Here is a 26,271-nt window from a genome sequence, read left to right as displayed (position 1 = left end):
ATAAGCTGTGGATTGATGAGGAAATAAAGCTGGTTGTACTGAAACACAGTAGCCACCACAGCACTGCATATACAAAGCACTGATCCGGTATAAACTCTTCTGTTTGTTTGTTCAATAAATGTCTGAGTTCCCTTTTTGTGGGACAGCTTTATATCATATTTACCTGAGTCACTCTAACCTTAGACTGGAACAGATAATGTCTGTTATTACATAGATGACATACAAGCATAATGTCAAAATAAACTCTAGAGGTTGTACTCTGGTTAATTCAATAAAAATGTGCCCAGCTGCCTGTTTCAGATCTGTATCAAATTTACAGTGTGATATATTTCAGTATACATCTATAGAACATCAATATTTGTGGAGACATAAATGTCTTTAGCAAATAACACAGAAGGTCCTAAACTGTGGCTGCAATGACTAAAAACTGTAGCAGAATCCAATTGCTGTGATAACTGCATGTGTACTCCACCAGCCTTGGTAAAACAGACTTTACATAAAGATCAGGGTAGAAAACTAACTTAACAGGCTTATGATCTGAGAGGAAAACAATGGAAATGTATTCATTTGTAACTGTCCTTGAGACTTGGATAGATGCAGGGAAGATGGATGCTTTCTGTATCGAAGTATAATTCAAATTGCTTATGACCTTCAGGGATTTTCTCTAAAAAAACAAGCTGCAGATGTATGTTTATGTCTTATTATTCCTTAGATATAGGTTTCGTACATACACAGAAATACAGAACTTTAGCTTTTCAGTGGAGTAGCCTTAATATTTTAACTGAGAATTATTTTGATGTGTTTTTCTGGAAATCAAAACAGCTTTTAGGTTTTTACATTAGAGCTTTTGTGGAGGTGCTGAACTGGAATAAATCACCTATGTTTAATGGAGACTGTCTAATATGTTTTGCCTCGTGTAGTAGGAAGCTATGGGTAGATATATTGTAGCATCATGAAATCAATCCTTTACCCTCCTAACCCTGAAAAAATAGTGAAACAAAGCCAGGAATACCTCTGTCTTAAAAAATGATTGCATTAACCTACACTGCCTAATATTAAGAAAATTTTGCAATAAAGATTGTGCCATTTCTGGATGAGTTGAGGAATACAGAAAAATGCATCTTTTCCTGTAAAGATGCTTTCTTTTTTTTTTCCTGCTAGATGCATTTATCAAGATACATAATGTAGGGATATTGGTACAAATGTCTTTAATTTCTCTGGCCTACCATAGCTAGTATAGATGACATGAAAAGCTATTTCTGTAAATGGCTGTTGCCAAGATGATTTGCATAGTGGTTTACACAACAGGCAGTAAATAAAGATTGCTATTGTTAAATTAAAATAGGTATTTGAACCTTAGTAATACAATCACTGTCATGTAGTTCCCCCTTTAAAAATTTTCATTAGGAAAGTAAACCAATTAAAATAAGAGTGTGCCTTCATGCTAGAATTTGCATTCATTTGATCTGTTCTTTAAGGAACTAAAAAGACAAACTCCTAAAAGAAAAATAAGATAATACAAAGGAGTTGGTGTTAATTAAATCTGTCATAACTAACACTAGTCTACAGGTCTGTGAGCCTAATTCTACAGCCCTTACAGACTGAGTCACCAATTTCAGCAGGCTTGGAGAGAGTCTTTTTAGAAATCAGCATAAATATAAAGCATTGCAATATCTCGTCAGAAAAAGTAAATAATAAATATAGTGAGGGATGAACATTAAATGAGACAGATTAGCCTGTCTGCTATGTTTGCAAATGTAACTAAATCCAAAAAATCTAACTCTGAATAGAAGGGCCAACGCAAAGAGAAAAAAACGTACTTTGAGCTTAAAGGACAAGGCTAAGTATTCTTCTTTCAATACTGTTAATAGATGTAGCAGACCTGGTCTGCATCCATCTTTCTTAGGCAAATGTTAGTTGTATGGTTTAGGTTGTGATATTTCCACATTTTGACTAAATGGGGAATGAATTCTTTGAGTAAATGTTAGGAGAGCTTTTTTTGGATAGCTCTGTGATATGTAGAGCTCAGGTCCAAAGAAGCTCACATCATCAGCAAAACCTCTTCTCAGTTGAATTGCAGCCTGTTGAAAATTAGAGTATATGTGCTAGCCTCTTTCATAACTGCACAGGAAAGTAATAAAATACCTTCATGTGAATGGTGAAAATCTTCACACTTAGAATATAGAAAAGCAGCCTGGAGAGTCATGAACAAAAGCAAGAAACAAGCTTACATAGATACTTAGTTCAGTTCAGAAACATTTACTAATTCTGTGGGTGTGGTGTATAGTTATTTCTTATTACAAATTGGGAGAAACAAATACATGATAAATAAAATAGGTCACTATATTGCTTTTCAGACAATTCTCTTCCTAAATACAGAGTTTGGAAAAGTACGTATTTGTAATGATTTAGAAAGGAAGGTGACAATCAAACAAGTCATAATAGTTGTCTTAAGATGTTTGTTATATATAAAGAAAAAAGAAACCTAAGTAGTTTTAGCTGATTACCTGGGCTCTGCAAAGTGACAAGTTCAAGACCTCTTTAGCATAGGCTAAACTCACAATACTTGGTGTGTTAGTGAAACAAATATCAGCTTTAGCTAAGAAAACCATATAGGTTCTTTTAGTCTAAAAGTCCACTTTCTGTACAAATTCCTTTGGATGCACATACTAGGTAGAAAATTCTGGGATCGGCAATCAATTTTGAAATTTTGAATTTTGAGAATTTTGAAGATGTTGCTTTACAAAATTATGCACTTCGAAGTTCTGAGGGAAGAACATTAAATGAGACAGGGATGAGCCAATAGGGACTGTGATTACAAAATCAATCAAATCAAAAAAAATATAACTCAGAATAGAAAGGCCTACACAAGGACAAAGACTATATCATGAGTCAAACTATACATCTAACAGATCCACGTTTACCTTAAAAAACACTAATACTGACCAAGGCTGCTACATCAGTTGACAGAACACTTAGCCCTGTCCCTTAAGTTCACAGTCCTTTTTTTTGTTCAGCACCCTAGTAAAATTACAAATACAAATTATTCATGGAGACTTGTGGATTTTGCATAATAACTTTACATTTTCAAGCTCCCTGATTATTTTAGTCAGTATGTATGAAGCTAAGTCATTTACACAGATCTGTATTCTGGTCTTTGCACTTCATTCTGTTCCCATTTGTTAAGAACCAAATCATGTTAAGACAGTGAATTCCACTAAAGAAGAAGCTCCTACTACTCTGTACGAAGCTCATTTTCCAATAACAAGAGAGGCATGCTTTCTGACTGTCCATCAGTCTGAAAAATTCTGTTTTTCCAGCATAATATTTAATTTGTTTGCACCCAGTAATACAAAGCTAATACCTGAATGAGACTGGGAGGGATGATTTAGCAGCTAATGGCCCTGAGAGCCAGGATTTCCTGACCTCGGAGCAGCAGCATAAGTTGCAGATCTGCCAAAGGCATTTGGAAAAGAATGGGGGGTTGACATGGATGTCAGCTAAGAGTTTGGTGCAAACCATGTCCTAGTAATAGTAGCTGCATTTCATGTAACTGTGACTATATTTTTCATGTCAAAATAATGTGTGTGTATTTTTTTATCACTAAATCTCTCCCTCATTTTCTTCTTTGTTTCTTAACAAAAGTGCTTTAAAAAGAATATTTTCTGAAAAGTTTTTTCTTTTTTTCTCTAAAGAATTAAAGGCATAACTTGTGGCAAAGTTTTAGCAGCAGGAATGCTCAGATCAGCTGCGGTCACTTGATCACCTTTTTGACAGTGCTTCCTTGTATTTGTTATGCCTCTCAGAAGTCATACCTGCCCTCTGTCATCTAGTAGATTTACACTTGGCAGCCTCTCACAGAGGAGTGAGAAAAAGCTTCTACTGGCAATATAAAACAAATAGGGATTTTATGAGCTATTTATATTTCCCTAATTTGCAGTGAGGTTCAGCTCTGAAATCAGTCTATTTGAAAGAGAAGTATGGGTTTCAATGCTTGCCCAGAATTGGCAGTTCTAATATCTGGTCAAAAAATGCAAGGGGCCTGGTAATTCATGTCTTAGTAAACAGTTAAATGCCTGGTCTCTTTTTAAATCTTTTTTTTTTTCTCTCTCTCTAAGTCAGCTTCACCGTTAAAATTCAAGCTCTAGTCTGCTTATTTTCCCTGATTGCAGATTTAAATTAGAGATTGGATCATTCTGCTTTTATTCTAAATTTAAATAACCATGATACAGCAGCACAAGTCAGATGTGAGGAAAATGTTGTTGCCAATTGTATATAGTGATTATGAAAGAAGTCTGCCCACAGCTCAGTGACTATCCTCCAGTGTATAGATTATGTCACAGACTATTGGGATTTACAGCAGAGAGGTTTGTCATTACTTTGTTTACTGTTTGTGCTCATATGAATATATTTCACACTGATTTTTTTTAATGTTTCTTTATAATACAGATCAGCAGCCTTTGAGGTTTTATTCTCTATATTTTTCCTAGTCATGAAGGCATGCATAAAGGAATTTAGGTGTAACAAGACCTTTCCTAAACACCTAGTTCCCAGAGTAGAAATCCCATACCTAGATGAGGCGGCTGCTTTTCCTAGTGCATAAGAAGAGCTGGACATTTAGGACAAGAACTTAAAACAGCCAGATGGTGCCTGGAGTGAAGGGTTGAGGTTTGTAAGACAAGAGTAGGAAACATGGAAAATGGAGACAGGTCTGAAATTTTGTAATGCTGAATTAGTTATATTCATGGTATCAGGATCGACAGCATGAAAACATCTCCTGGACGAAGGTGCTTCAGTGTTCTCTCTCTGTATTTTGAATAACCAGTTTATTCCTAATATGATGGATGTGATGGAGGTTAAAGAATTTCCCCAGGATGTGAGTAATCTGTGTCACTGCTGCCAAGAATCAAAGCACTGTTCTCATCTTCGTAGAGAAATTCAAACCTGCAGGCTGAAGAGAAGTCTTCTTCTATGTGTCTTTGAAGCTATGTCTCACTGAAGAAGCAATGTAAATTCCTGAGGCCACAGACAAGAGAGGGCATTCACTAGGTGAGGGTAGTCAAGTGGTAGTAACACTTTCCTAAGAAATGGGAAGTAGTCTTCAACCCTTGGGCTGAGCAGGGCATTGAGCCTGGCTTTTTCTCCTTCCTGGATAAGAGCTATAACTGTGAGATTACTGTATAAAAATGACCAGTGACACCATAACCACTACCAGAAATGTGGTTTTCGTTCACAAGCACCAGTGGCAGTAGCTGTGGTGTTTTGTGATGAGCTCAGTACTGTCAGCATGTGGCAAAGACTGCTTCAAGGGAAATGCCTTGAGGCTTTAGGTAGCTGGGTCCCTAGTTTGTGGTTTCCAAGTATACTTAGACGTAACAGAAGGGACCCTTGACCTAGTCAGGGTGGGAGAAGTTTTACATGTGAACAGTAACAGCGTTATCAGGAAGGTTACAACTGGTGAGGTTAGCACTTGAAGCCTAAACCAGGCAGGAAAGCTGTGGATTGTATTTTTGGCACCTCAGTTCTTCATCAGACACTAATAGTTCACCAAACTTTGAGAGTGCAGTTTCTTATTTAAACACTTGATTCCTAGGTCAAAATTTGATTCCTTGGTCAAAATTTTTAGATTCGAATTTATTTCAGGCTCTGAAGGGTTCTAATCTCAGGTATTCAAAAACTGAGCCACTTAAACGTTTTTCTGATATCTATGGTGTACGTTTGGTGAAAGTTTGTCAGTGATCTTCATTGGGCTTTTGAATCAGTTCTGCAGTCCAGAAGAACTATTAGTGATAAGCTGATATAAGGAAATGAGTTCATACCACTCTTTTCTGTCACTTTTTCAGTTGTCAAATGATGCCTAAATATTGACACAAGCATGTTGTTTTCAGGAGTCAAAACTCCATATGGATGAGACAACTCCAACCTTACCATCATAATTCATGATTTTAGGCATTAGTAATGACATTAGGACTTTTTTTTAACCTTCTGACTAACTTCTAACACAGGATTCTACAAATACTGCATTTAAAATACATCTAAGATTAAGTGTTTTGCTGGATCAGGTATTCAGCACCGCACAGGACTGACACAATTCAGTAAATCATTTAGCAATTCCTGGGCTTTAAGAGAGAAATTGCGAACACATATGGGTATGATGCTTCTGCAAAAACTGGATAATATCCAATACCATATTCTTGCTAAGTATTATATTACCATGAATCACAGGAATATGTGTTTGGATATCCAAATAGGTATTAGCTATTTTCACAGCTCATATTAAATATGGAGAATGGAAAATTTGGCCTAAACTGAATTATCTTCTTCAAATAAGGTCATCTCTTCTGTGTTCAACTACACATTGGCTGTGTGGTTCAAATGACCTTACTTATGTTAATGCAATTTATAGATTGCCTTCTGAGAGCATTCTGCAGGGGTTGGGAATGGTATACAATTCACAATTAAATTAGTTTTCCAAACACCGCTTCATATTACTTATGATAACTTGTGCACGACTCTGCATAAAAGACATCTGCATCACAGTAATATTATTGCTATTTATTTACAGCAGTGCCCACACTGTGCTTCCTGTTTTCCAGACACTCAGCCAGTACCTGCTCCGAGGAGCTCAGAATTCAGCACTGAGCAGAAGAGTAACAGTGGGCAGTTTGCAACAGTTGATAGCAGAGATCAGTGGTTCATTGTAAGCAGTATAGCAGAAGAGCATGATAGCAGAGGAGCTTAAGTGGAATAGGGCTAAAGGTCTTGTGAGTAAGCTAAGGGAGCAGCCCATGCACAGGGTAAGCAGATAGAGGAGAGAATCAGATGAGAATATGGTAGCGTGGATGAATGAATGGATGATGGCAAGCAGAAGCCGGTCATGCTCCAGTGTTTAGCAGTCTGCAGCCTTTCTCCCTTAGTGCAGTGGCATTTGGCATAGCCTCAGAGCTGCAATGTCCATCCAGCGGTACCCGAACTGCAAATGCTGGTTTGTCCTGCATGAGTAGTGGCTGCCAGCTTGGACGATAGATACGCAGATTGAAGGGGGGAGCTTCCTCCAGAGCTGAAAGCCTGAGATGCTGCTCTGGAGTTTAGCTGCAAAGCGTAAACTCAAGTGGCCTAACAGATTCCTCTGCTGCTGATAGCACTAGGGTGCACCTTCCAACACATCTTCATTACTGCAGTTACCAATGTATCTTCTGAAGGCAAAGATCCTCATTTTGAGCTTTTCTATCTTCTACAATTTTGGCAGATGATTTTTTGAATTTTCATTTAAATTCCCAGTAGTGAATCCACAGAAAAGAAGTGCAGTAGATCTGATCCCTGTCCCTGCTCAAGAAAAATGCATATTGGTGTAATAATGGCTTTTTCCCGAAGCAAGGACAGCATAATTAATTCTTACAAATTCACTGAAAATCATCTGATATCTCATCTGAGCTAAGCTTTTTTTAGGTAAGATGTTGGATTAATATAGTATATATTTTTATATATTAAGTAACATAGTATATTATCTTTGTATATAATGTGTTGCTTCCTAATGACATAGATTTAATAATATGACTAATTTATGAGATTATTCAGTATGGTTAGCAACATATAAAATGTAGAGGAATACAAGATACCTATTGGAAAAAGTTACACTTGTTTTTGCAAAAATAAATATTTTATAACTGTATCTTTCTTAAAATTCATTCCTTAGGCCTCACATTATTTAATTTTAGTTACCACTATCAAATTCCATCATATAATCCAAAGAAATACCCATTACACACCTGTATATGTGTGTAAAGTGTATATGTAAATAATATCATAGTGGAAGACATCCTTGTTCTGCAGTCAGGCACTGCGTTACAACTGCCTTTTCTTTATTACAGGGAAGATAAGTCATGATAATATATCCCAGGTTTTCCTGATTTAGAAGCAAAAGAACTCTGTACTAAGGATTCAGTCAGTCTGTCCTCAGCAAGAAATCCAGTTACTTTTCTCTTACTGCAATGGAGTTGGAAGGGGCGAGGAAAGTTAGCCTGGTTAAAACAGATTTGAGATTTAATATTCTGTACCACATGTTTCAAACACTCTACCTGGGAGGTATCCAGCTTACCTATTTCACCATACTGTAGTGAAAATAGGTTATTAATGCGCAAAGGTGCTTTAAGAATGGTGAGAAGAAAGAGAGGACAATGTATCATATTTAAACTGAGAAGTGGAGCTGTCATGTTGAGCATTGAGAAAGAAAGAAATTGCGCCCTACAAAGATTTGTCTCACTTTAGTTTTCAGCATTCTAACTTCAATACTATTTTCTGATTAAAACAAAACAAAACAAAACAAAACCTTCCTAAGTTATGAGAGGTTTTTGCTGAGCCACTGTCATGGAATATGAATGATCTTAGGTCATCAGACAGAACCCATGTTTTATCTCTTATCACTGATGCCTCATGATCCATGTCCTTGCCCATGCCTCGCGTCACGTGCATCACTCATGTCAGTTCAGACTTCTGTAGCCCTAATCATACTACATGGGTCCTGGGGTGATGGCGGAGAAGACAGGTACTTGTTTGGACCTCACAGGTTGAAAGTAAACCACCTATCTTAGATATCATATTCTTTTCCCATCCCTTTTTGGGGAAGGGTTTAGCCTAAAGTATCCTATGTAAAAAGGGATTGACAATTTTAAGTTTGGAGCTGTACACTTCTTCTTCTTCTTTTTTTTTATTTTTTTTAAGAAGGGACTTAATTTATAATTCTGAACAAATGAAAATATGACGTTGTAAAAATTAATTTGTTGCTATGCGCTTTTCTGCTAAGCATTACTGGAATGGATAACAAGCTATTCTCAGCAGTCTTTTCAAAGACTTTTTAATTCACAGCATGCTCTGAAAAATTACTGGGTCACTCTGACATTACAGTTTCTCAATTTTAGATAAGCATATGGTAAGTCTAATACAAGATTTGAGAGGAGAGAATCATTTCTGTGGTTAGTGATTTTGCTCTAACTTCAGTTAAATTCTGCTGTGAGATTAAGATCATGCTTAGGTGTATGATGTGACTGAGTTTATTGTAGTTGCCATTAATCTGTGACATAACAGCCATAATTAATTAATAATGACTCTACTATTTCCCTATATTACTCTGTTGAATATATGTAATATCTTACTAAGAAACATCTGTGCTGGAACCACTTGAACTTTTAGTACAGTCATAGCATCCAGTGATGAGTTAGCACTTGTTTGTGTCATCTTTCTGTAAATGCTTGAATTGTTTTTCCTTCTGTCACATCTGCTTTGGGAAAAGTCTAACACTGAAATAGCCACTTAAAAGTACCATAATCTTTCTTCAGGAAGTACTAGGAAGATAATATAATTAAAACATAGAAACACATGAATACAACAATATATTAAATAAAAAGGTAACTGTTATGTTGCAACCAATGTCAGCAGGAATACTCAAAATTGTAATTCTTTCATTTGGGAAGTTAGATCTTCACTTTGGTTTGCATCAGCCTGAATTTCATTGAACTATATGTGCTTATTTAATTATGTTGTGTAACAGAGGACAGAATTCGGCCCCCTTCTTTTTAAATTTCAGACCCTAGTAGTCATTATTGTTTGCTTAGTGTCAATTACATCCTCAGCCTTCTTGAACTCCTAAACATGAAGACAATTACTGGCCTCTACAGCTGTCTTTACTGACCATTTTCACGTCTGGGTACGTAAAGTACTCATGGACTTCTGTGTCCCGTATAGACACAGAAGAGAAGTCTGATTTTCATAAATTTAGAAAATCTGTAACTTCCACCAAAGTTACTGGACACTGCAGGTGCTTGGCATAAAAGAAACAGAGGTACAAAACAAAGCATCCTAGTACAGCCATCTTAGCCAAAACTGAGTGTCATTACAGATCATATTTTCCTCATTCTGAAGATTAAAAGGAAAAAAATGGGAGAAAAATCAGATGTTCCACACTTTTATTTGTTGCCTCAGATCATCAGTAAAGAGCACTTTGAAAACCAAAGTACATTTCAATGTTTCTAGGACCGAATATAATTCCCAGGTTTACGTTATGAGTCCTGTCATCTAAAATGGCTGTTTGTTTTGGCAGATGTTTAGAAAGGACTATTTTCCCCCAGTTAGCATCATGTAGATTTAGTGAAATCAACAACTTCTGTTTGAGCTATGTGCTGTGGGCTGGAACATGAACCCCTGGGAATTTATGTGGAGCTGACTAATAAAGATCCTCCTCTCACTTCTCTGGAGCAGCAGTCTTTGAGCTTGCTTACCTGTGAAATGACCAGAATTCAGATTTTTTTTCTTCTTTCTCTGGCATTTCCGAAAGTATATTAGAAAAGACTCCTTTCTGCGGCAATATCCCGGTTTTGATCTTTCTCTGTTCAAGTCTCCTCTTTCGTTGTCAGTCTTTCTTGACAGTCACAACAGCATTTTGTCAGCTGATGGCTGATGATTTGGTTATGTCTGCACAACAAGAAAACATGTCCCACAGATTAATCAAATCAGGATAGAAATAATCCTTATTTTTTATCTAGGATCAAAGAAAAAATTGGTTGAGTGTCAGATAATGCAATTTCCAGTTAATATGCTGATCAATGTTATATTCAATGGAAAGATCACTGGGGGTCCTATTCAGGGCACAGCAACCAAAGCAAGAGACAGAAGGCAGGGAAAATACACATCCACCAAAAAGATATCTTTTCCAGTGAACGGGGCCTGAAGAGGCACAGCTAAGGAACTTGAAATATGTTAACTCTACTGTGTACTTTAGTAGCTGCTCTATCAAGGGATTTCTTAACTTGGCTTTACAAATTAATTTAATCTAATCTGTAATTGCAAAAGATTCATTTGCATGGATTTCTTTTAAATTTAATTTTATATTTGATTTTCTTTGGTAAATACTATATGCACCTGAAATAATTATAATATTCCAGTATGGTTACATTTTTGATTCATACTCCTGAGTTTAACTCTTCTGTAAGGTAATTTTCCTCTCTGTTTATACTTAATAAAATGTATATGGGAAGAACTGGGAACAGATACATTTTCTTCTCCTGATACTCTGATGAGGTTAGTAAGAATTCTAGGACTGTAAGCATAAATTTGCAATGGGATAAATTTGCTTTCTTTATCCCTGGCATAAAGACAGTATTTAGGGCAAGTTAAAAAAGATTTTGTTTGATCATAATAGGAATATATAAGATTTATATTTTTTATTTATGCTCATAATATTTACATATACATTTATACTTATGCATTTGTGAATGCACACAAAAGCATGCAGCTGTGCGAATATATTTTCTGCAAATTAATGAACACTGCTAGTACTATAAAAACATTGTTATGTGGAAGTTAAAGCCTGGGAAGAAAGAGGATGGTGTGGTAACAGAACATGGAGACTTTCAGGAATCTGTATTTTAGTTTTACTGAATATTTAAATTAGAGATGAAACAGTACAGTATATAAAATAAAACAATACTATCGTCATCAAACACTACTGCTTCAATGAAGACAGTGCTGCATTGGAGGCAGAGAAGCCCTTTGAAAGTTATTTACACTCAATTTGTTTTTAGACTGTTCTTTGACTGTGTATAAGCTCAATGTCTGGTTTTGTAGTAGCTAGTGCTTTAGTCTAGCTCTGATTATAATTATGCTTGCTACAGATTTCACAGCTGGTCATTCTTCTGCTTCCATTAGACTGCAATTTCCTGTTCCTTTATGATGCATTAAGACAGAACAACTCTGATTACTGGAAAAATACCTGTAGTTTGAAAATCACAGCTAAAGAATAACACTAATTATAGTACATCATACGTGATCTAAATCCTACCTTTAGAAATGATTTATAACCAGTATGCTTTATTTTATTGAAATATTTGTGTTCAAAACTCTTTTAAAATAACCTATGGCAATCTTTCTGACTGGTAATATACAAAAGAATTACAGAGTGTTCTTGGAAAGAAAACCGTTTTTAAGTCAGGCCTTTTACCTGGTCAAATTCTTTTCATACTGTATTTCTTTGGTACTTGATTTGGACTCTTGCCATGACATTGTAGTTTCAGGTCTGTTAGAATTCTACCCTTTACTTGATCAGCGTACATGTTTTTGGTTCCTCCTAAAAGGTTAATTAATATATTAATTATATGATGTATCATTTCTGCCTTTGAAAACGTACATTTTGTCATTTAAAAGAAAAACAAGCCTGAATATAAAGTAATTATTAAAGCTACAGAAGCATGAAATCTTTTTCCTTTAATTGTATTCTGCTTGAAAATTCCATGTATTTGGACCCCATAATCCACTGGTTCACCTGCTGATTTGAAAAATAAAACCCAACAAAAGAAAATCAATACTATAAAATTAGAAACTTTGCTAGGAAGAAGTCAAAATGGAGAAATCTATCTGCTTGGACTCTGAAAGGATCTGTTGTATTTAGGTAAGGTAGTAAAAGGAAATCTTCAAAATAATTGAAGAAAATCTCAGATATATAGTGATGTGGCACCTCTTATGCTTCTGTGTATATTGTGCTCTACAGGTTTGTAAACCTGAACTAGAAGAGAACTTGAGCCCTTTGCAGTCAGATCCACCAGTCCCTTCAAAACAGACTTTTATGATTCTGTTATTCCATGGATTTCTGCAGCCTGTAGTGGGAGTTATTTTATGGTTTGGGCCAGAAATTCCTTCATGAGCTTGATTTGATTCGAGTGACTGCTGCAATGAAAATTTTCACAGAAGCATAAACTTCACCAAAAGTTCATTTTGGATAATTCAGCATTTTCCAGTGCAATATACATTGCATCAAAAATACAAATTGACATTATTATTTCTTCAGTTATTTTAACACAAAAATCATGAGTATTTTTAGTGAATGAACATTTTAATTTACTATGAATTATATGGTCATTTTACTTAATATCTGTAAGTAGTCAGCCAGCTGTTATTCAAATATAACAGTTAAAAATAGTTATCATCTGTAAGCAGTACAGCGGTACAGCAATTTCACATTTTACAAAGCGAATCAGCAATCTCACATGCTTATTCTGAATCTGTAAACTCAAAGTATTAGTTTTACAAATGATGTTAATTCTCACCTCTCTTTCTTTGCTAAAAAGTCTAAAAAATCAGATTTCCTTAAAAGTCCAAAACATAATGTTTGTTCTTTTAAGATTTGATCCCAGAAGGTGATGACATTCTGGTCCTTATCCAGCAAAGCACCTAACAGCCTGAATTCCTGTTGAAGGTTGGGCACGGGGACTTTCCACTATCCAGGCTTTTAGTTTTTTTCCAAAGTGCATCTGACTACCTATGCAGTTATAAAGCTTGTCATGAAGAGCTGGTTCTAGACTTTCTTGCCAAGTTCAACAGGCACTTGTATAACTTCAAACTCAATTCTTTCATATATGGAAATCTTGTCTGGAACTTATAAAATCACCAGGCCGGTAGCCAAACATTCAAGGAGAAATGTCAAGAATGCTGCTGCTCTTGATTTCCTGATACATTTTTGAAATATAAGTAGAGATGGAAAATTTCTTAGATAATAACCCTCTTCTTTTGATCCCTCTTCTTTGCTTCACATAGTGCTCCATTTTTCATATAAACATTTAAACAAATGTATCTTTCTTTAAACTGTTGCTGGTTTTCATCCCTCTTTGAAAAAAAAAGATTAGTCGGATTTTCTAGCAAGAAGATTTTGACAAAAGTTGACATTAAATACTAATTTTGAGCCTCCTTAAATGGTTTATAAGATCACAAGAATTGCCATATTGCATCAGATCAAAGGTCCAGCTAGTCCAGTATTTTGTGATGGTTGCCAGCAATAGATGCTTAGAAGATGGGTGAAAAACAACGAAGTGTATTTCTACATAAGTACACTCTAAATGGTACCTCTCTTCCAGTTTGTCCAGGCATGTGAATTTGCACATTCACAGCTACCTACATACCTACTTTTTTCTCTCAAGGGTTAGTTTGCACAGGAAAGCCTATTGCAACCTAGTTGGCAGATGACAATTATGCTGAAGTTGTATTGTCTTCAAGAGTTTGAAAAGCAAATGTCCCAGTATTTAAGGTCTAAGTATGTACATATTCAAGCATTTAAAAATAAAGTGCGTTGAATAAATCCTCTCTAAATATTTAGTAGCTTTATATGGTTGCACTTTGATAAAATCAGGATCCAATATAATGAACACTCTTTTAGAAGACTTTTGTCAGAGGTGTTTAAACCCAGGGCCAAATCCTTGTGTAGTAAAAACTTATATAGCTTTTTCTGATATTGGTGTGATAATACTTACTAAAGTAAAAAATTTGGCCCATCTCATAAAATAGCTTTTCACTCATAAAAGAAACAGATATCTCTGAATTTCTTCTCATGCTGGATCATGAACTGTCTCTTCTTACAGATTGCCAGTGAGGGTGTTCAGGGTTCAGCTCATGATGATACTGGCTACTTTATCTGGAAACTTATCTGTGAAATAAAACTTCTTAATTATTTCAGGATTTCCTTGGAGAAAAACCTATGGGAACAAAATGTGACCATTTCTTAGAGAGTAAGAGATAATGTGTTTTTAATTCTCCTGCCTGTAAGAACAGCGGTAACTATAATGCCCGTGTCAAGTTTACTGTGGCAAAATCTATTGCACAGTGACCAGGACTCTGAAATAGCTGGCATATGTAGAAAGATTCAATTTCTCATTACTTAAGAAAACAAGAAATATTAATAGGTCTGGCAATTATGCTTCATGGTAAGACTGCATTCTTCTTGAAAGCTTGCATTTAAAATTGCAAAGAGTTCATTAGAATTTCTAAATATGATTATACATATGCTAAATACATAGCTCTCAACCAGTCTGAGCTAAAAAAAAAAAAAAAGATCGGGGCCAAATTATATAGCAATTTAGCTGATACCTGGTTTATTTATGTCACTTTATCCTAGAGCTGAATTCAAACCAAGATCTTGCAAGAAGAGAATGCAAGGATAAGGACACTGTACTTGAAATAATTTGAGATTCATATATTAATCACACCTGGTATATTTTTAGCTTCTTTTTACAATTCTCTCTTGAATAATTTACAGTCTTAAACTGGAACAACATGAAGTTTATGCTTCGTTGATGCGTGTTAAACTATGTCAGCTGCTGGGTTGTTTTGGGGGTAAATAAATATTTCCCTGTAAGTCTCTTAAATTATATTTCTCTCATTAAAAAACAGGGCACAGAGGAGTGTTCAAGGCACAACCTTTTGATGTCATCAGCTGTAGTGCAGAGGTCTTTATTAGCTTAGACAAACAAGAGACCACTGAGGCATTTAATATAAATAATATAGTTTCCTGAAAAAAAAATCCAGATCATATAGTAGACTATATTCTTGTTTATATTTAGCATCTCTTAACCTTTTTTTCTTTGCAAAGAGATTATAGCAGTGCTTATGCCTTATCTAAGAATTATATCTTGTTTTGATGAGACATTTTTTTCTTGGTGACTTCAACACAGGTTAAAGATTCCCAAAATTAATTGATAAATCCTACCTAGATGTAGATAATGCTACCAGCTAATGAATGAGAAAGGGATTTTTTTTTGTTAAAGAGTAGGTGTCCTCTTAATTTTTCCACAAATAAACTAAAATAATTAAAAGCCAGACAAAATAAGAGATTTTCTGGAATCCTGTAAGAGCTGTTAATTAAAGGAGAGCTGTGACAGAACTAAAGAAGTCACTCAGAGCCTAAAAGTAATGGAGCCAGATTCTTGGTCTTGCATGAATCACCTTTGTATCACAAACTATCTGGATGCAGCTGTGGAGTCCAATGATGCAAAAGATCTTCCAGCACCAGACAGCTGACATCATCTGTCTTACGCCACCTATCCTTTCCCCATCTTTCCCTTTAAGACAGAAGTATTTTGGACAGGTTCAGCCGAACATGTGGCAACAGACACATGACAACAGAAGAACTGACATGGAGCATGTGCTGTATAAAATCCATCCTTGCAAAACTGAATTACTGATCACTACTGGCAGACCCAAGAAAAGGTTAAGATGATGGGAATTCATATGGGTCCCAGTACTTTAGCTGAGGTTCCTACCCACAGCAACATATTAAGGGAGTGTTTGGTGATGACAAAGTGTTGGAAAGTAAAGGAGTTAAAAGTGGAAGAGATGAAGAGTCTCATGGAGCCTGTCCTGTGAACACCATAGTTGCTAGTTCTGTGTCACTGGAGGGGAATAGTTCCATGAAGGGCAAAAGAGGCTCTGTTGCCAGTGGAGAAAAAAAGGACTGTGGCAGACTGCTCGTTTTATACATCATTAGTTAATTTCTCCAGACAGCATCAGCTACTTTTTCAGCTAAGCCTTAAAACCTTAAAATACCTGCTTAAAATACAATATAAAAAGTGTTACCAGAATTTCTTCAGGTATCTTTAATTTCTACCCCAGAAGACAGTGATTCTTTGGAAGCTGCTGATGCTCTTTTTATGTCTCAGCATCCTGTCACAGCCATAAAAAGAGAGAAGACACAGAAGTTACCTACAGATCACCACACAAGGAATCTTCCAGCCAGCATAAAAGCAATGTCATGTTGGCAAAGTGGTAGGAAACTCTTTTAGCACAGACCACACTGTAGTCCAGTACTTTTATAATAAAATTTTCTAAAGCACTAAGCTGTGGCCTATATTTGCCCTCATTAAAGTTTTGAATGGGATTGAACTTGAGCCATGGCTGAACTATTCCAGAAATACTGCATGCATAGCTTCTTGCTTAAAATAGATAAAATGTGGCTTGTTTTGTGTTCCAGAATGCCTCTTTTCCTTTTTATAGGTCATCTGGATCTTAAAATATTTTTATGCAAACAGCATGAGTTGATAGTAATTCTAATGAACTTTTAAACATATTTTGTAAACTTGATATTCTGCATAAAAACACTTTCTCATACTCTTGGGAAATTTTGGAAGGTTATTAATATTTAACAGGAGCATTACTATAATTTGTTCCACATGAGAGAATCTGCACTGTAGGTTTAAACATACAGGTTTATTGCAAGGGAAAGCAGAGGTGAGGAGGTCTAGTTTCTAGCTAGACTGTTTGGTTTATGGCATGAGAGGTCCTTTGCACCAGCAGTTCATACTTTTCCCTTAGAGTTGGAGAGTTACAAAACTCTGCTGTTAAAAATATGCCAAGTTTGGTTTTGTCATGAGGAAAGAGTTATGCTCATAGCTCTCAGTAGCTGAGAGATACTGTTAGCTAATCAGTAGACAAGGATTTGCATAGTATTGTAATATGATAACACAGTATTATGCAAATTCGCGCAGTGCAGGGAGCTATTAACATAGAACTATTATCAAAATGGCTGGTCAAACTTTTCTCCATCCAAGGAGCCCAGCTCATTCTGAATAATAAGGGCAAGTTAATTAAATATGAATAATGAATATTAATAGAGAAAGCTGTCCTCAAAATGCAGAAGAGGACAAAATGCCAAGGTAGAGAGAAAGCTGAAAGCTTATTACTCATATTTTGTGAATAATGAGTTCCAGAGGGAAGTAGTTCATCCAAAAAATTTATAGTATGTAATCAAAGTACAGAACTGCGAAGAGAGAGAAGATACAGTGGTATTCTGATATACCTGGAGGATGGTCTCTGTTCGTGTGATAATAGCCAGCTTGACTCTAAGTCTCTGAATTTATATTTTATCCCAGTGTTTTTCCCCATATCTGCTAAATGAAAGACAAATGCCTTTAAAAATGAGGGAAGATCAGGCAATGATGTAAAAGCTTGAGCACAGCTGTGAAGAAAATGCACATCTATCATAGGGCAAGAAGACTTCTACTTTTGGGCTATCAAGTGCTTTGTGGATGAAAGAACCAGCTGTGAAACTTTGACAGGTTGCAAATATCTTTAGCAGTCACCAAAGCCAAGTGAGACAAGGACTGTTTAGTGGAACAGCTCTGCTTCCTGTTTTCCTAATAGACTTAAGTCTCACATCATTAGGATTGGCTCTGTGGCAACCTATCCATATCCCACTGTTTGACTACCACTGTTTGTTTAGTCTCAGAGTTACTAAGTACACTCTGGAGGATAGGAGATCTTCTGTTAAGTTTGAAGATTGTTCATACTGGCTTTGACTGTCAAGTTTCTTGACTACAAGATTACAGTTCCTTGAAATGTTATTATAGATTTAACATTTCTTTGTATCCCTTTCACTCAAACCTAAATTGTTCTGATCCTTTCAGACTTTGCCAGAATCCAATGCCAAATGTGACCATTCCAAAATCTAAAGTCAAACTTTATCCCAAGATTATTTTAAATAGAAGTTCTATTCTTAATACAGCAATTTGGGTCCATGTTAAATGCCCTTTGTTGATTTCATTATGCACTAGACAAAAGTTTATTCTCTAGCCATAAAGATTAAAAAAAAGGAAAAAACAGTTGATGTTCTTGTACAATTACAGGACTCAGGGAGCCAGAGCTTTAAAAATAAAATATGACAAGATTTAACATAAAATCCCATGGTTTTTCAGTGCTGCTTCCCATATGGTAATATCTACCTGTAGAATATGGATCCTTAAAATAGCTTTGTTGGTTTCTTTTGTATATAGCAGTTTTTTCAGAATGACTCTCCGTTGCCTCATTTTTTCAGAAAAATATGAAGAAATCGGTACAGTCTGTTTGAGTTACAAGTAATTAAAAATAACAATATAAACAGAAAACTGTTTAACTGATTTTTCCCTAGCTGCAGTTACAAGCTGGGTTCCAATATTAATTTGCCTTTAAATTTTACTCAGAAAAAAGTACTTGACGTTATTACATGAAGTGAAAATTAGAATACTTCATAAATTCATGATTTCCACTATTTATTCTTGGAGCTGTACATAATGTTTGATTCTGTAACACTTCTCATTAAATAAAAAAAAAATCTCTTGGAAGTAAAACCTGAACCTTTTCAGAAAGAGGAATCCTTCTTAAGAACTAACATGAACTTTGTTTAAAATATAAAGTGGTACTTTAATCAAATTAATCAGTTTTACTTTTGAGAAGAATGACAGGTCCCACTGATCTGACAAATGTTTTATAAAGTGTGTTCAAAGATGGGGAAAATGGACCAGAAGAATCCCCCAGAACAGGACAGGCCAAAACCAAAGTGAAGATAGGATGGGAAGAAAGATGCTGCATCTGGCAGGGGAAGAGAGAGAGACATGCTAGGAGAGTGTTAAAGGGGCTCAGAACTTGGATCCAGAATTGATAGCACCTGAGGCCAAGCTGGAAAGGAGGTGGTGGTACCATGACTCTCCTAAGCTTTATGTTTTAGGAAGAAGTGGTAGTTTACAGAGAATGAAAGCTTTATGTGGGTCTTGAAAATAAAGAAGAAAAGATCCTCAAGAAAAGGAAGGGAAAAATATTGAAAATTTAAAAGGAAATGAACTTCAAGCAGAATCAACAGCTGCATGAATGGAGTGAGAAGAAGCAAATTTGTCAGTGAAGTACTTTTACAACCCTGGCTTTGACTTTCTGAGATCCAGACTGCCCCTGTAGGGTAAGCTCTGCCCACCTTCTGCCTGCCAGGAGAGCCCTCCCAGGACCATTTTGCTAGCTGCGTTTGGAGTAATGCCTCCCCCTTCAGCTCTGGCCCCAACTATTTCCAGCTGGCCTGGCCATGCTCTCTCATCCCTCCAATATGATGAATGAACTGTCAGTTGTGATTTCGGGGTGAGTTCTAAGGATTGGTATGCAGTTCTAGCAGATGTGTACTGTCAAGCTGAGTAGCTGGCTTTTTAAGTTCCAAATGTTGTTTTAGCATATATAGAGATAAATATACACACATATGCACACACATACATGTGCGTGCACAGACACACACACACACACACACATGTGTATATATTCACAGAACAGAATTCCAGGGAAATCAAAGCTATTAGAAGTCTGGAAGGAGCTGCTAGTAGGAGATGAGTGGGCAATATACTCTGTTATATCTTTTGTGCCAACCTTTATTTAAGAAACTGTTTTGAACTGTGTTTTCCATTGCTTGCTATATCTGTGCTTCTACATGCCTAATACCCAGTGTTGGAAGTTGCCTCATAGCTCGATGGTGCTGCTTGTTCAGAAATGGTGTTCCCCGGGTACTCTGCTCCTGGCACCTTTCCTCCCTTTCCTCTTTCTTTGTGTTCTGCTCCATTGCTCCTACTATAAACCTGCAGATGTTCTTCCTGGGTGTCTAGCAGATGCTTCAGATGCATTTGCCACTTTCCACCTCCCTGTCTTGGAGTTTCTGCAGTGGTTGTCCCTTGCCCCTCCCTGAACAGTTCACTTACTAGTTTTTGTTTGTCATACTTTTTTTTTTCATCCTTTCTTCCCTTGGATCCTGGAGATCCCTGAGGAGTGATCACAGCTATGTCTTTCATGCTGCTCTGAAAAAAGTCAGTTTAGATTTTCATTCATTTACTGCCTCAAGTTCTTTTATATATCAGTAGGAGAAATTAAAGAAATATATTATCTCTTTGATGGAGTATATAAATAACCTTTGAGCAGCAATAACAGGAAAGAAACATGAAACTTATAAAGGAGCTGCAGTTCTTGAATGCTGTGCCAATTCTGTGTAAGTTAACAGAAAATTTTGACCTGTAAAGTGACAATTCACCCAATTCACACTTCTAATTTTATCTTTCTGTTTGCCTCTCTTCAAATGTTGTGGATGTGCAGCAGAGATATAAACGGCATCCAAGAAATCCTCCTCCACTGTTGCTAGTTTTCTGGCACAAAACACAAGCTGTGTTGTGATATGAGTAAAACTTATCATGTGGGAAATGAACCTAAAATGACATTTTTATGTTTAGCTTACAGGAGAGAAATGCAGAGGCACAGAGTCACTCAAGTGTGCTACAAAATCAGTTTGTGTTTTGCAGACTGAATTCCTTAAAGACAGTCTCATTAAAAGTTCTTGCTGCCAAATGCTGTTTGCTTTCACCTTCAAAACTGTCTGCATTAATAATGAGCAACTCCACTTGGAAGTTATTTACATAAAGTATTGTTCATGTCCGTGGTGCAGTGCTAGGCAAGGGTGGGAGGGAGAGCACGCACACTCAGCAAATGAATTCAAGAAGCGCCCAGTGTAGTGCATTGCTCAAAAACGTTGGTAGAGTCTAAGAATATGAGCTAGTACAGCATATTCTAGATGAAGTCTAGCTCAGTAGGACTTGGCAGCAAGGGGGATTTACTTCTGCTTAGCTAACTCAGCTAAATGTGCACTGCAAGTTGAAATAGTGATGTTTTGAAGATCACAATCAGTACTTTGGTTCCTCTGTTTTGTATTTAAAGATTTTTCAGCCCCATAAACTCCAAACTTCATGTGGAGTACAGGTTCTTCTAGGAGTCAGCTAGCCTACTATTCCTAAGTGTTTCTACTTGCCTAGATGTCTTTTACTTTATAATAACTCTCCATTTCTCTGGGAGCGTTATTGTCAGCAACTGGTATGTTCCCCACACACTGAGGCTTCAGTGATATGACAGTTGTATAGTATAATGAGAACTTGTAGAAATTTTCCAATAACATTATTCAGGTGTGGTTTCTAGGCAGAGGCACATGATGAAAACCCGGTTTATATGGTTACTGTAGAAATAGCTAATGTATCTTTCCTTTAAGCTTTATTGTAATGTCAGATTTACAGTTTTCAGAGTAACTCAAATGAACAGGCAAGGTAATCTAGAATTATCTAGCTAACCTTAACCTGATGTGTGTATGAGGAAGGACTGTTGGGCAAATATTTACCAGATTGCGATCTTCACCCTGTTGCAGAAACAAATATTTTGCACTCAGTCTATGTCTCTACCGTCCTTCTTCTGCTGCCTACCCATATGCATGCCCTGTTCAAGATCTTTAGTGATGGGAATGCTTTAGTGGTTCTTTTGGCTATCAAATTTCTGGCAAAAAACAATGAATTTTGTAATATGCAATGATACATATCAGGGTCTGGAGCATGAGAATGACTGCAAATACATTACTTCTACTGCTTTTTTAAAGATTTATAAAATGCCTCTTTTTGCCTTTTCTATGTAGAAATGACATATATAAAAAAATGACACACACACACACATATATATATAAAATGACATATATATATATATAATGCCCCTTTTTGTCTTTTCTACGTTGAACTTTTCATAAAGCATTCCCTCACCATCATTCATTCCCTGCTGCTTTTCCACTCCACTTCTTTAATGAACAGTCCATTGTCCTTATCAGACATTGCCTACATGAATGAATAGCCTCCCTAGACAATCTATGCATCTTGTTTTCTGCCCATCAAAGATAGAAACAAACTGTCATGGTAACATTGCCATTGAATATTAGGTCAAATTTATCCTTCCTCAGACTTATTTTGTTTAGTTCCCCTTAAAAATAGACACCAGTGTAAAATACAAACATCTTGTTTTGTAATTTAAACTTTAAAAGATGATCATCAGATCAATTCCGTGATCTTACTAAAAGGACTATGATAAAACAGCAGCAGCCAGTAATCATAACTGAATTATGAAAAGTTTTATTCAAGTACATGTCTCAACCAGTGCCTAAGGATAAAAATCGAAGTGATTTACATATATAAATATGATGAAATATGGAAATTAGTTCTTTTCTCCTCAGTTCTGCCATAAGAATAAAACCTAATAAACAGAGAAAAAGGCCACTTGTATTGTTGGATTATCAGTTCAAATAAATGAAATTACAGTAATAAAATGTAATATTTAATATTAAAACATTTAATGTTTCTGATATGCTAATTCTCCTGACAAATGAAGATATTTGAATTCCTTAAAAGTGCTACAGAAGAAGCCCTCTCTGAGATGTTTATGAGTATAATAATTATGAGGCAGTATACAAAGGAGATGCCTATGAATGCACAGAACACAAAAATTTTGACGAAATTCATTACTGTTATTTGGGCTCATTTCTTAAACAATCTTAAACCCTCTGCTGCATAACTTCTAAATTATGCCTGTTAAAATTTTTGTTGCTTCATTACTGCAAGTCAACTGAAAATAATACCAATAGGGATGTGATTACAGACATTTGAAACTAAAAAATTCTACTTTATTTGTGGTCATCCATCTATGCCACATGCTGAAATACCACTTTAGAAAATCTTTTTTTTAACATGGCATTAACATAACATTAGATACAGGCACATACCATAAACCTTCAGATACCTGGTTCCTCCTTTGACTAACCCAAACCAAGTACCGAGATCCAGAAGAGCATCTCATATCCGTATTTGGCTCTTCATCTGCAGCTGGGTTTCCCTTTGTGTAAAAATATTTAAGAACTTCTATCTTGATTCTTCTACCTTTGCATTCAGTTTTGTTCTCTGTGATCAAGAATGCCTAAGCCTACACTAGCTGCCTTAAGTACTGCACAGAAAGTTATTGGTGTCTTGGATAGGAAGCCTCACTGGCTTGCGGCTAGTGCTTTTCACTCTTATCTGCAGGCAGGCTTCAGTAGAAATCACCTGCAGCAAAATAATATTTGCTTCAGTAGCAATGGGCTCCTGCTTGTCATACTAACATAATTCCAACCATACATGTCTCTAGTTGACAAATGGGCAGATAATGGCAAAATATGTTTGAAAATCATGTCTGTTCTGTACAGTAAGGCTGAGTGCTTGCTATAGGCCATATTTTCCTTATCTCCCTTCCAGCTCTTTTTCCTAATAGCAAATGAAAGAGACGAAGCCATCAAAGCATGTGAGAGTAAAACTTATTGCATAAAAGAAATACAAAGAAGTGGTTGGCAGATGATATTCCTTCTGCTAATAAATGCATTTCCATGGTACTTTCCACTTATTTACAGAGTATGACCTACTCGGAAAGAACTGATCTCTGAGCATGAGAACATGCCCAGGTTAGCTCAGTCATGAAGTTTTGTTAATCCAGTCTCCAGACCGCAGTTGAACCCGGCTCAGAGTATAGACAGAAGGAGTGTAGGCCTCTCTGGCCTTTCCCATGCAGTCATATACTAACATCCTGTGAGACCTGTTAGGCTCTAACTTCTATATTAGCTTTCAGTCTTAGATCTCTGAAACTACATTAAGGCAATAGCAGCTGTAATCTAAAATGAACTGAATCCATATATTTTGCCTATGAGCTTGCTTGTTTTTGGTAACTGACTTGGTTATGTTTCTTATTCTATGAATGCTTTCTGATGTATGTAGAATCTCTTTTTTTGCTTTATTAGTTTACAAGATGAACATGTGTAAAGAAGAAGGCTCATTTAATCTATTTTTCTCTTATTCACAAGATGGTATTAGTAGCATAGGTACCATTTGAGAAAACTGTCCAAATAATATATTATCTATTAGTGGTTATTTTTTCTCTCTCTAGGAAGAAATTTGTCCATATTGTAAAGTAAGCTATTTCTTATCCACTCAAAAGAGTCTGAAATAATGAAAGTAACTTTCAATGTCTGTTAAAATCAAATTTGCATGGAAGATCTATTAGACATTTAAGGGATTTCACAGAGATCATGTTTCATCTATTAGTGTGTTTATGGTTTAAAATGTTAAATAGGTAAGTTGAAACTGAAAATAGTTATGTATTTCATATATTTTAGGTATTGCTGGTGTCTCACAAACTTACTAGAGATAGTGGTGGTTTATGCTAGACATTGCATATAAATGTAGTAACAGAGACTCCCTGCCCTGAAGATTTTATAATGGAATTAAATAAAGTAAGCAGTAAGAGAAAGTCTTACATTTCTCAGTTAAAGTCAGGATTCTGAGATACAGAGAATGAGAGGGAGAAAACTAGTTTGAGGTAAGGGCCTGCTAGCAAACTCTTTTGATGTCAGGTATCATCCTTATTTTAAAAACCACTACAGCCCAAATCCTGCTTTTGTTTTGTCAGCCCAAATCTCTGTTGGTGCCAAAGTTGGCACAAGCACCAGTGGTTTACAGTCACAAGAACAGGATGATCAGACATCACCTTTTGGTCAGGACTTTCCTGAACTTCATGAATTGTCCTGATCTTACAGTAAAGGTCTTAAGAATGCTATTTTGTCCCAGCTTTTTACCCAGAATTTGGGAATGGGATTTTACCTGTCTCCACTCTCGAACTGGCAAGGTCCAAGGCAGGAACAGGAGACAAGATTCTCAGGTTGTTGTGTAACATGACTTAAAGCATGACACCCATCATATGACCTGACATGGGGCCATGCCTTCCTGCTTCTCTCCGCTCCCACCTCATGACAGTGGACATTTCCCTCGTATTATGAGCCAAAGCAGATTTCCTCTTTTTCCTGTTATTCTTTTCAATTTCTCCCCCTCTAGGATTGCAGAGTTGTACAATGACCACTGTCAGAGTTTTCTTCCAATTTTTAAGAAAAATTATTTATTTATTTGTAACATGTAAAAAAATGTTTGTTTTTGTTTCAGGACACAGCAGGTCAGGAGAGATATAGAACAATTACCACGGCCTATTACCGGGGTGCAATGGGCTTCATTTTAATGTATGACATCACGAATGAAGAATCCTTCAATGCTGTGCAGGACTGGTAAGTTAAATTTGGAATTCATTTTAAATACCATAGAGAATATTTGATATCACTCACCTGCTGTGATAGTGTAAATTATTTTGGAAAACTTATTTCCAAATAGTCTGCCTAAGCATTCCTGTGCTCAAATGCTAGTTTGTTTGTTTGTTTTCTGAGAAAAGGCAATAAATATTTTAAAACGTGTTGCATATAATTCATTGCAACCACTGTGTTTTCCATGGTTTCAATCAATAAGGGTTATTTATACCATAAATCCAGGAATCTCCTAATATGGAGAGTAACTACAAAGATAACAGAAGGGTTTTCCATAGTTTGAAAGTTCACAGAAAAAATGGGATACCTTTTGCAGGGGAATTCCTTTTGGTTTAATTTTTCATCATGTTGCTTTTAATCTTAGCTGGCTAGGCGTTATTGTCTCAGTCTTGTGCCTCAAGTGTAACGATGATGAGTAGACTTCATCATAGTAGCAGAATCTAAAATTGCTGGTAGTTATGTTATGATACATTTTGTGACAGTCAAGATATCTGCATAAGTGTGTCATTTAAATCAGCCATGGGTGAGTCAGGACCCAAAAAGCTCCAGACTTTTTTAAATAAAGCTGACCCAAAAGGAAAACTAGAGTTAATCTCAGTGGTCTCATCTTACCTTTTATGAGTTATGTTAATATTTGATAGTTTCCTAGCAGTGCACTGAGTGATGTGAATAGCATTTGTCTTGTGTGCTCCATATGCTCTCTTGCATTTTGTTCC

General features: G+C 36.1%; 1 protein-coding gene across 2 annotated transcripts in view; it reads left to right on the top strand.

Moving 5' to 3' along the window:
• RAB3C (RAB3C, member RAS oncogene family) overlaps positions 1-26,271 on the top strand; it is a 125,225-nt gene that overhangs the window by 34,587 nt on the left and 64,367 nt on the right. For both annotated transcript variants that reach the window (XR_010886865.1, XM_067315616.1), the window contains exon 2: positions 25,404-25,522. Coding sequence is in view for 1 of the 2 variants with exons in the window: in XM_067315616.1 (XP_067171717.1) it covers positions 25,404-25,522 (119 nt within the window). In the remaining variant the exon portion in view is untranslated. The remainder of the gene's footprint in view (positions 1-25,403; positions 25,523-26,271) is intronic.

Source organism: Apteryx mantelli, chromosome Z (genome assembly GCF_036417845.1).
Source record: "Apteryx mantelli isolate bAptMan1 chromosome Z, bAptMan1.hap1, whole genome shotgun sequence".
In the NCBI taxonomy this organism is placed as follows: Eukaryota; Metazoa; Chordata; class Aves; order Apterygiformes; family Apterygidae; genus Apteryx; species Apteryx mantelli.
Note: the sequence above shows the minus strand (reverse complement) of the source record. Positions and strands in the feature narration are given on the sequence as shown.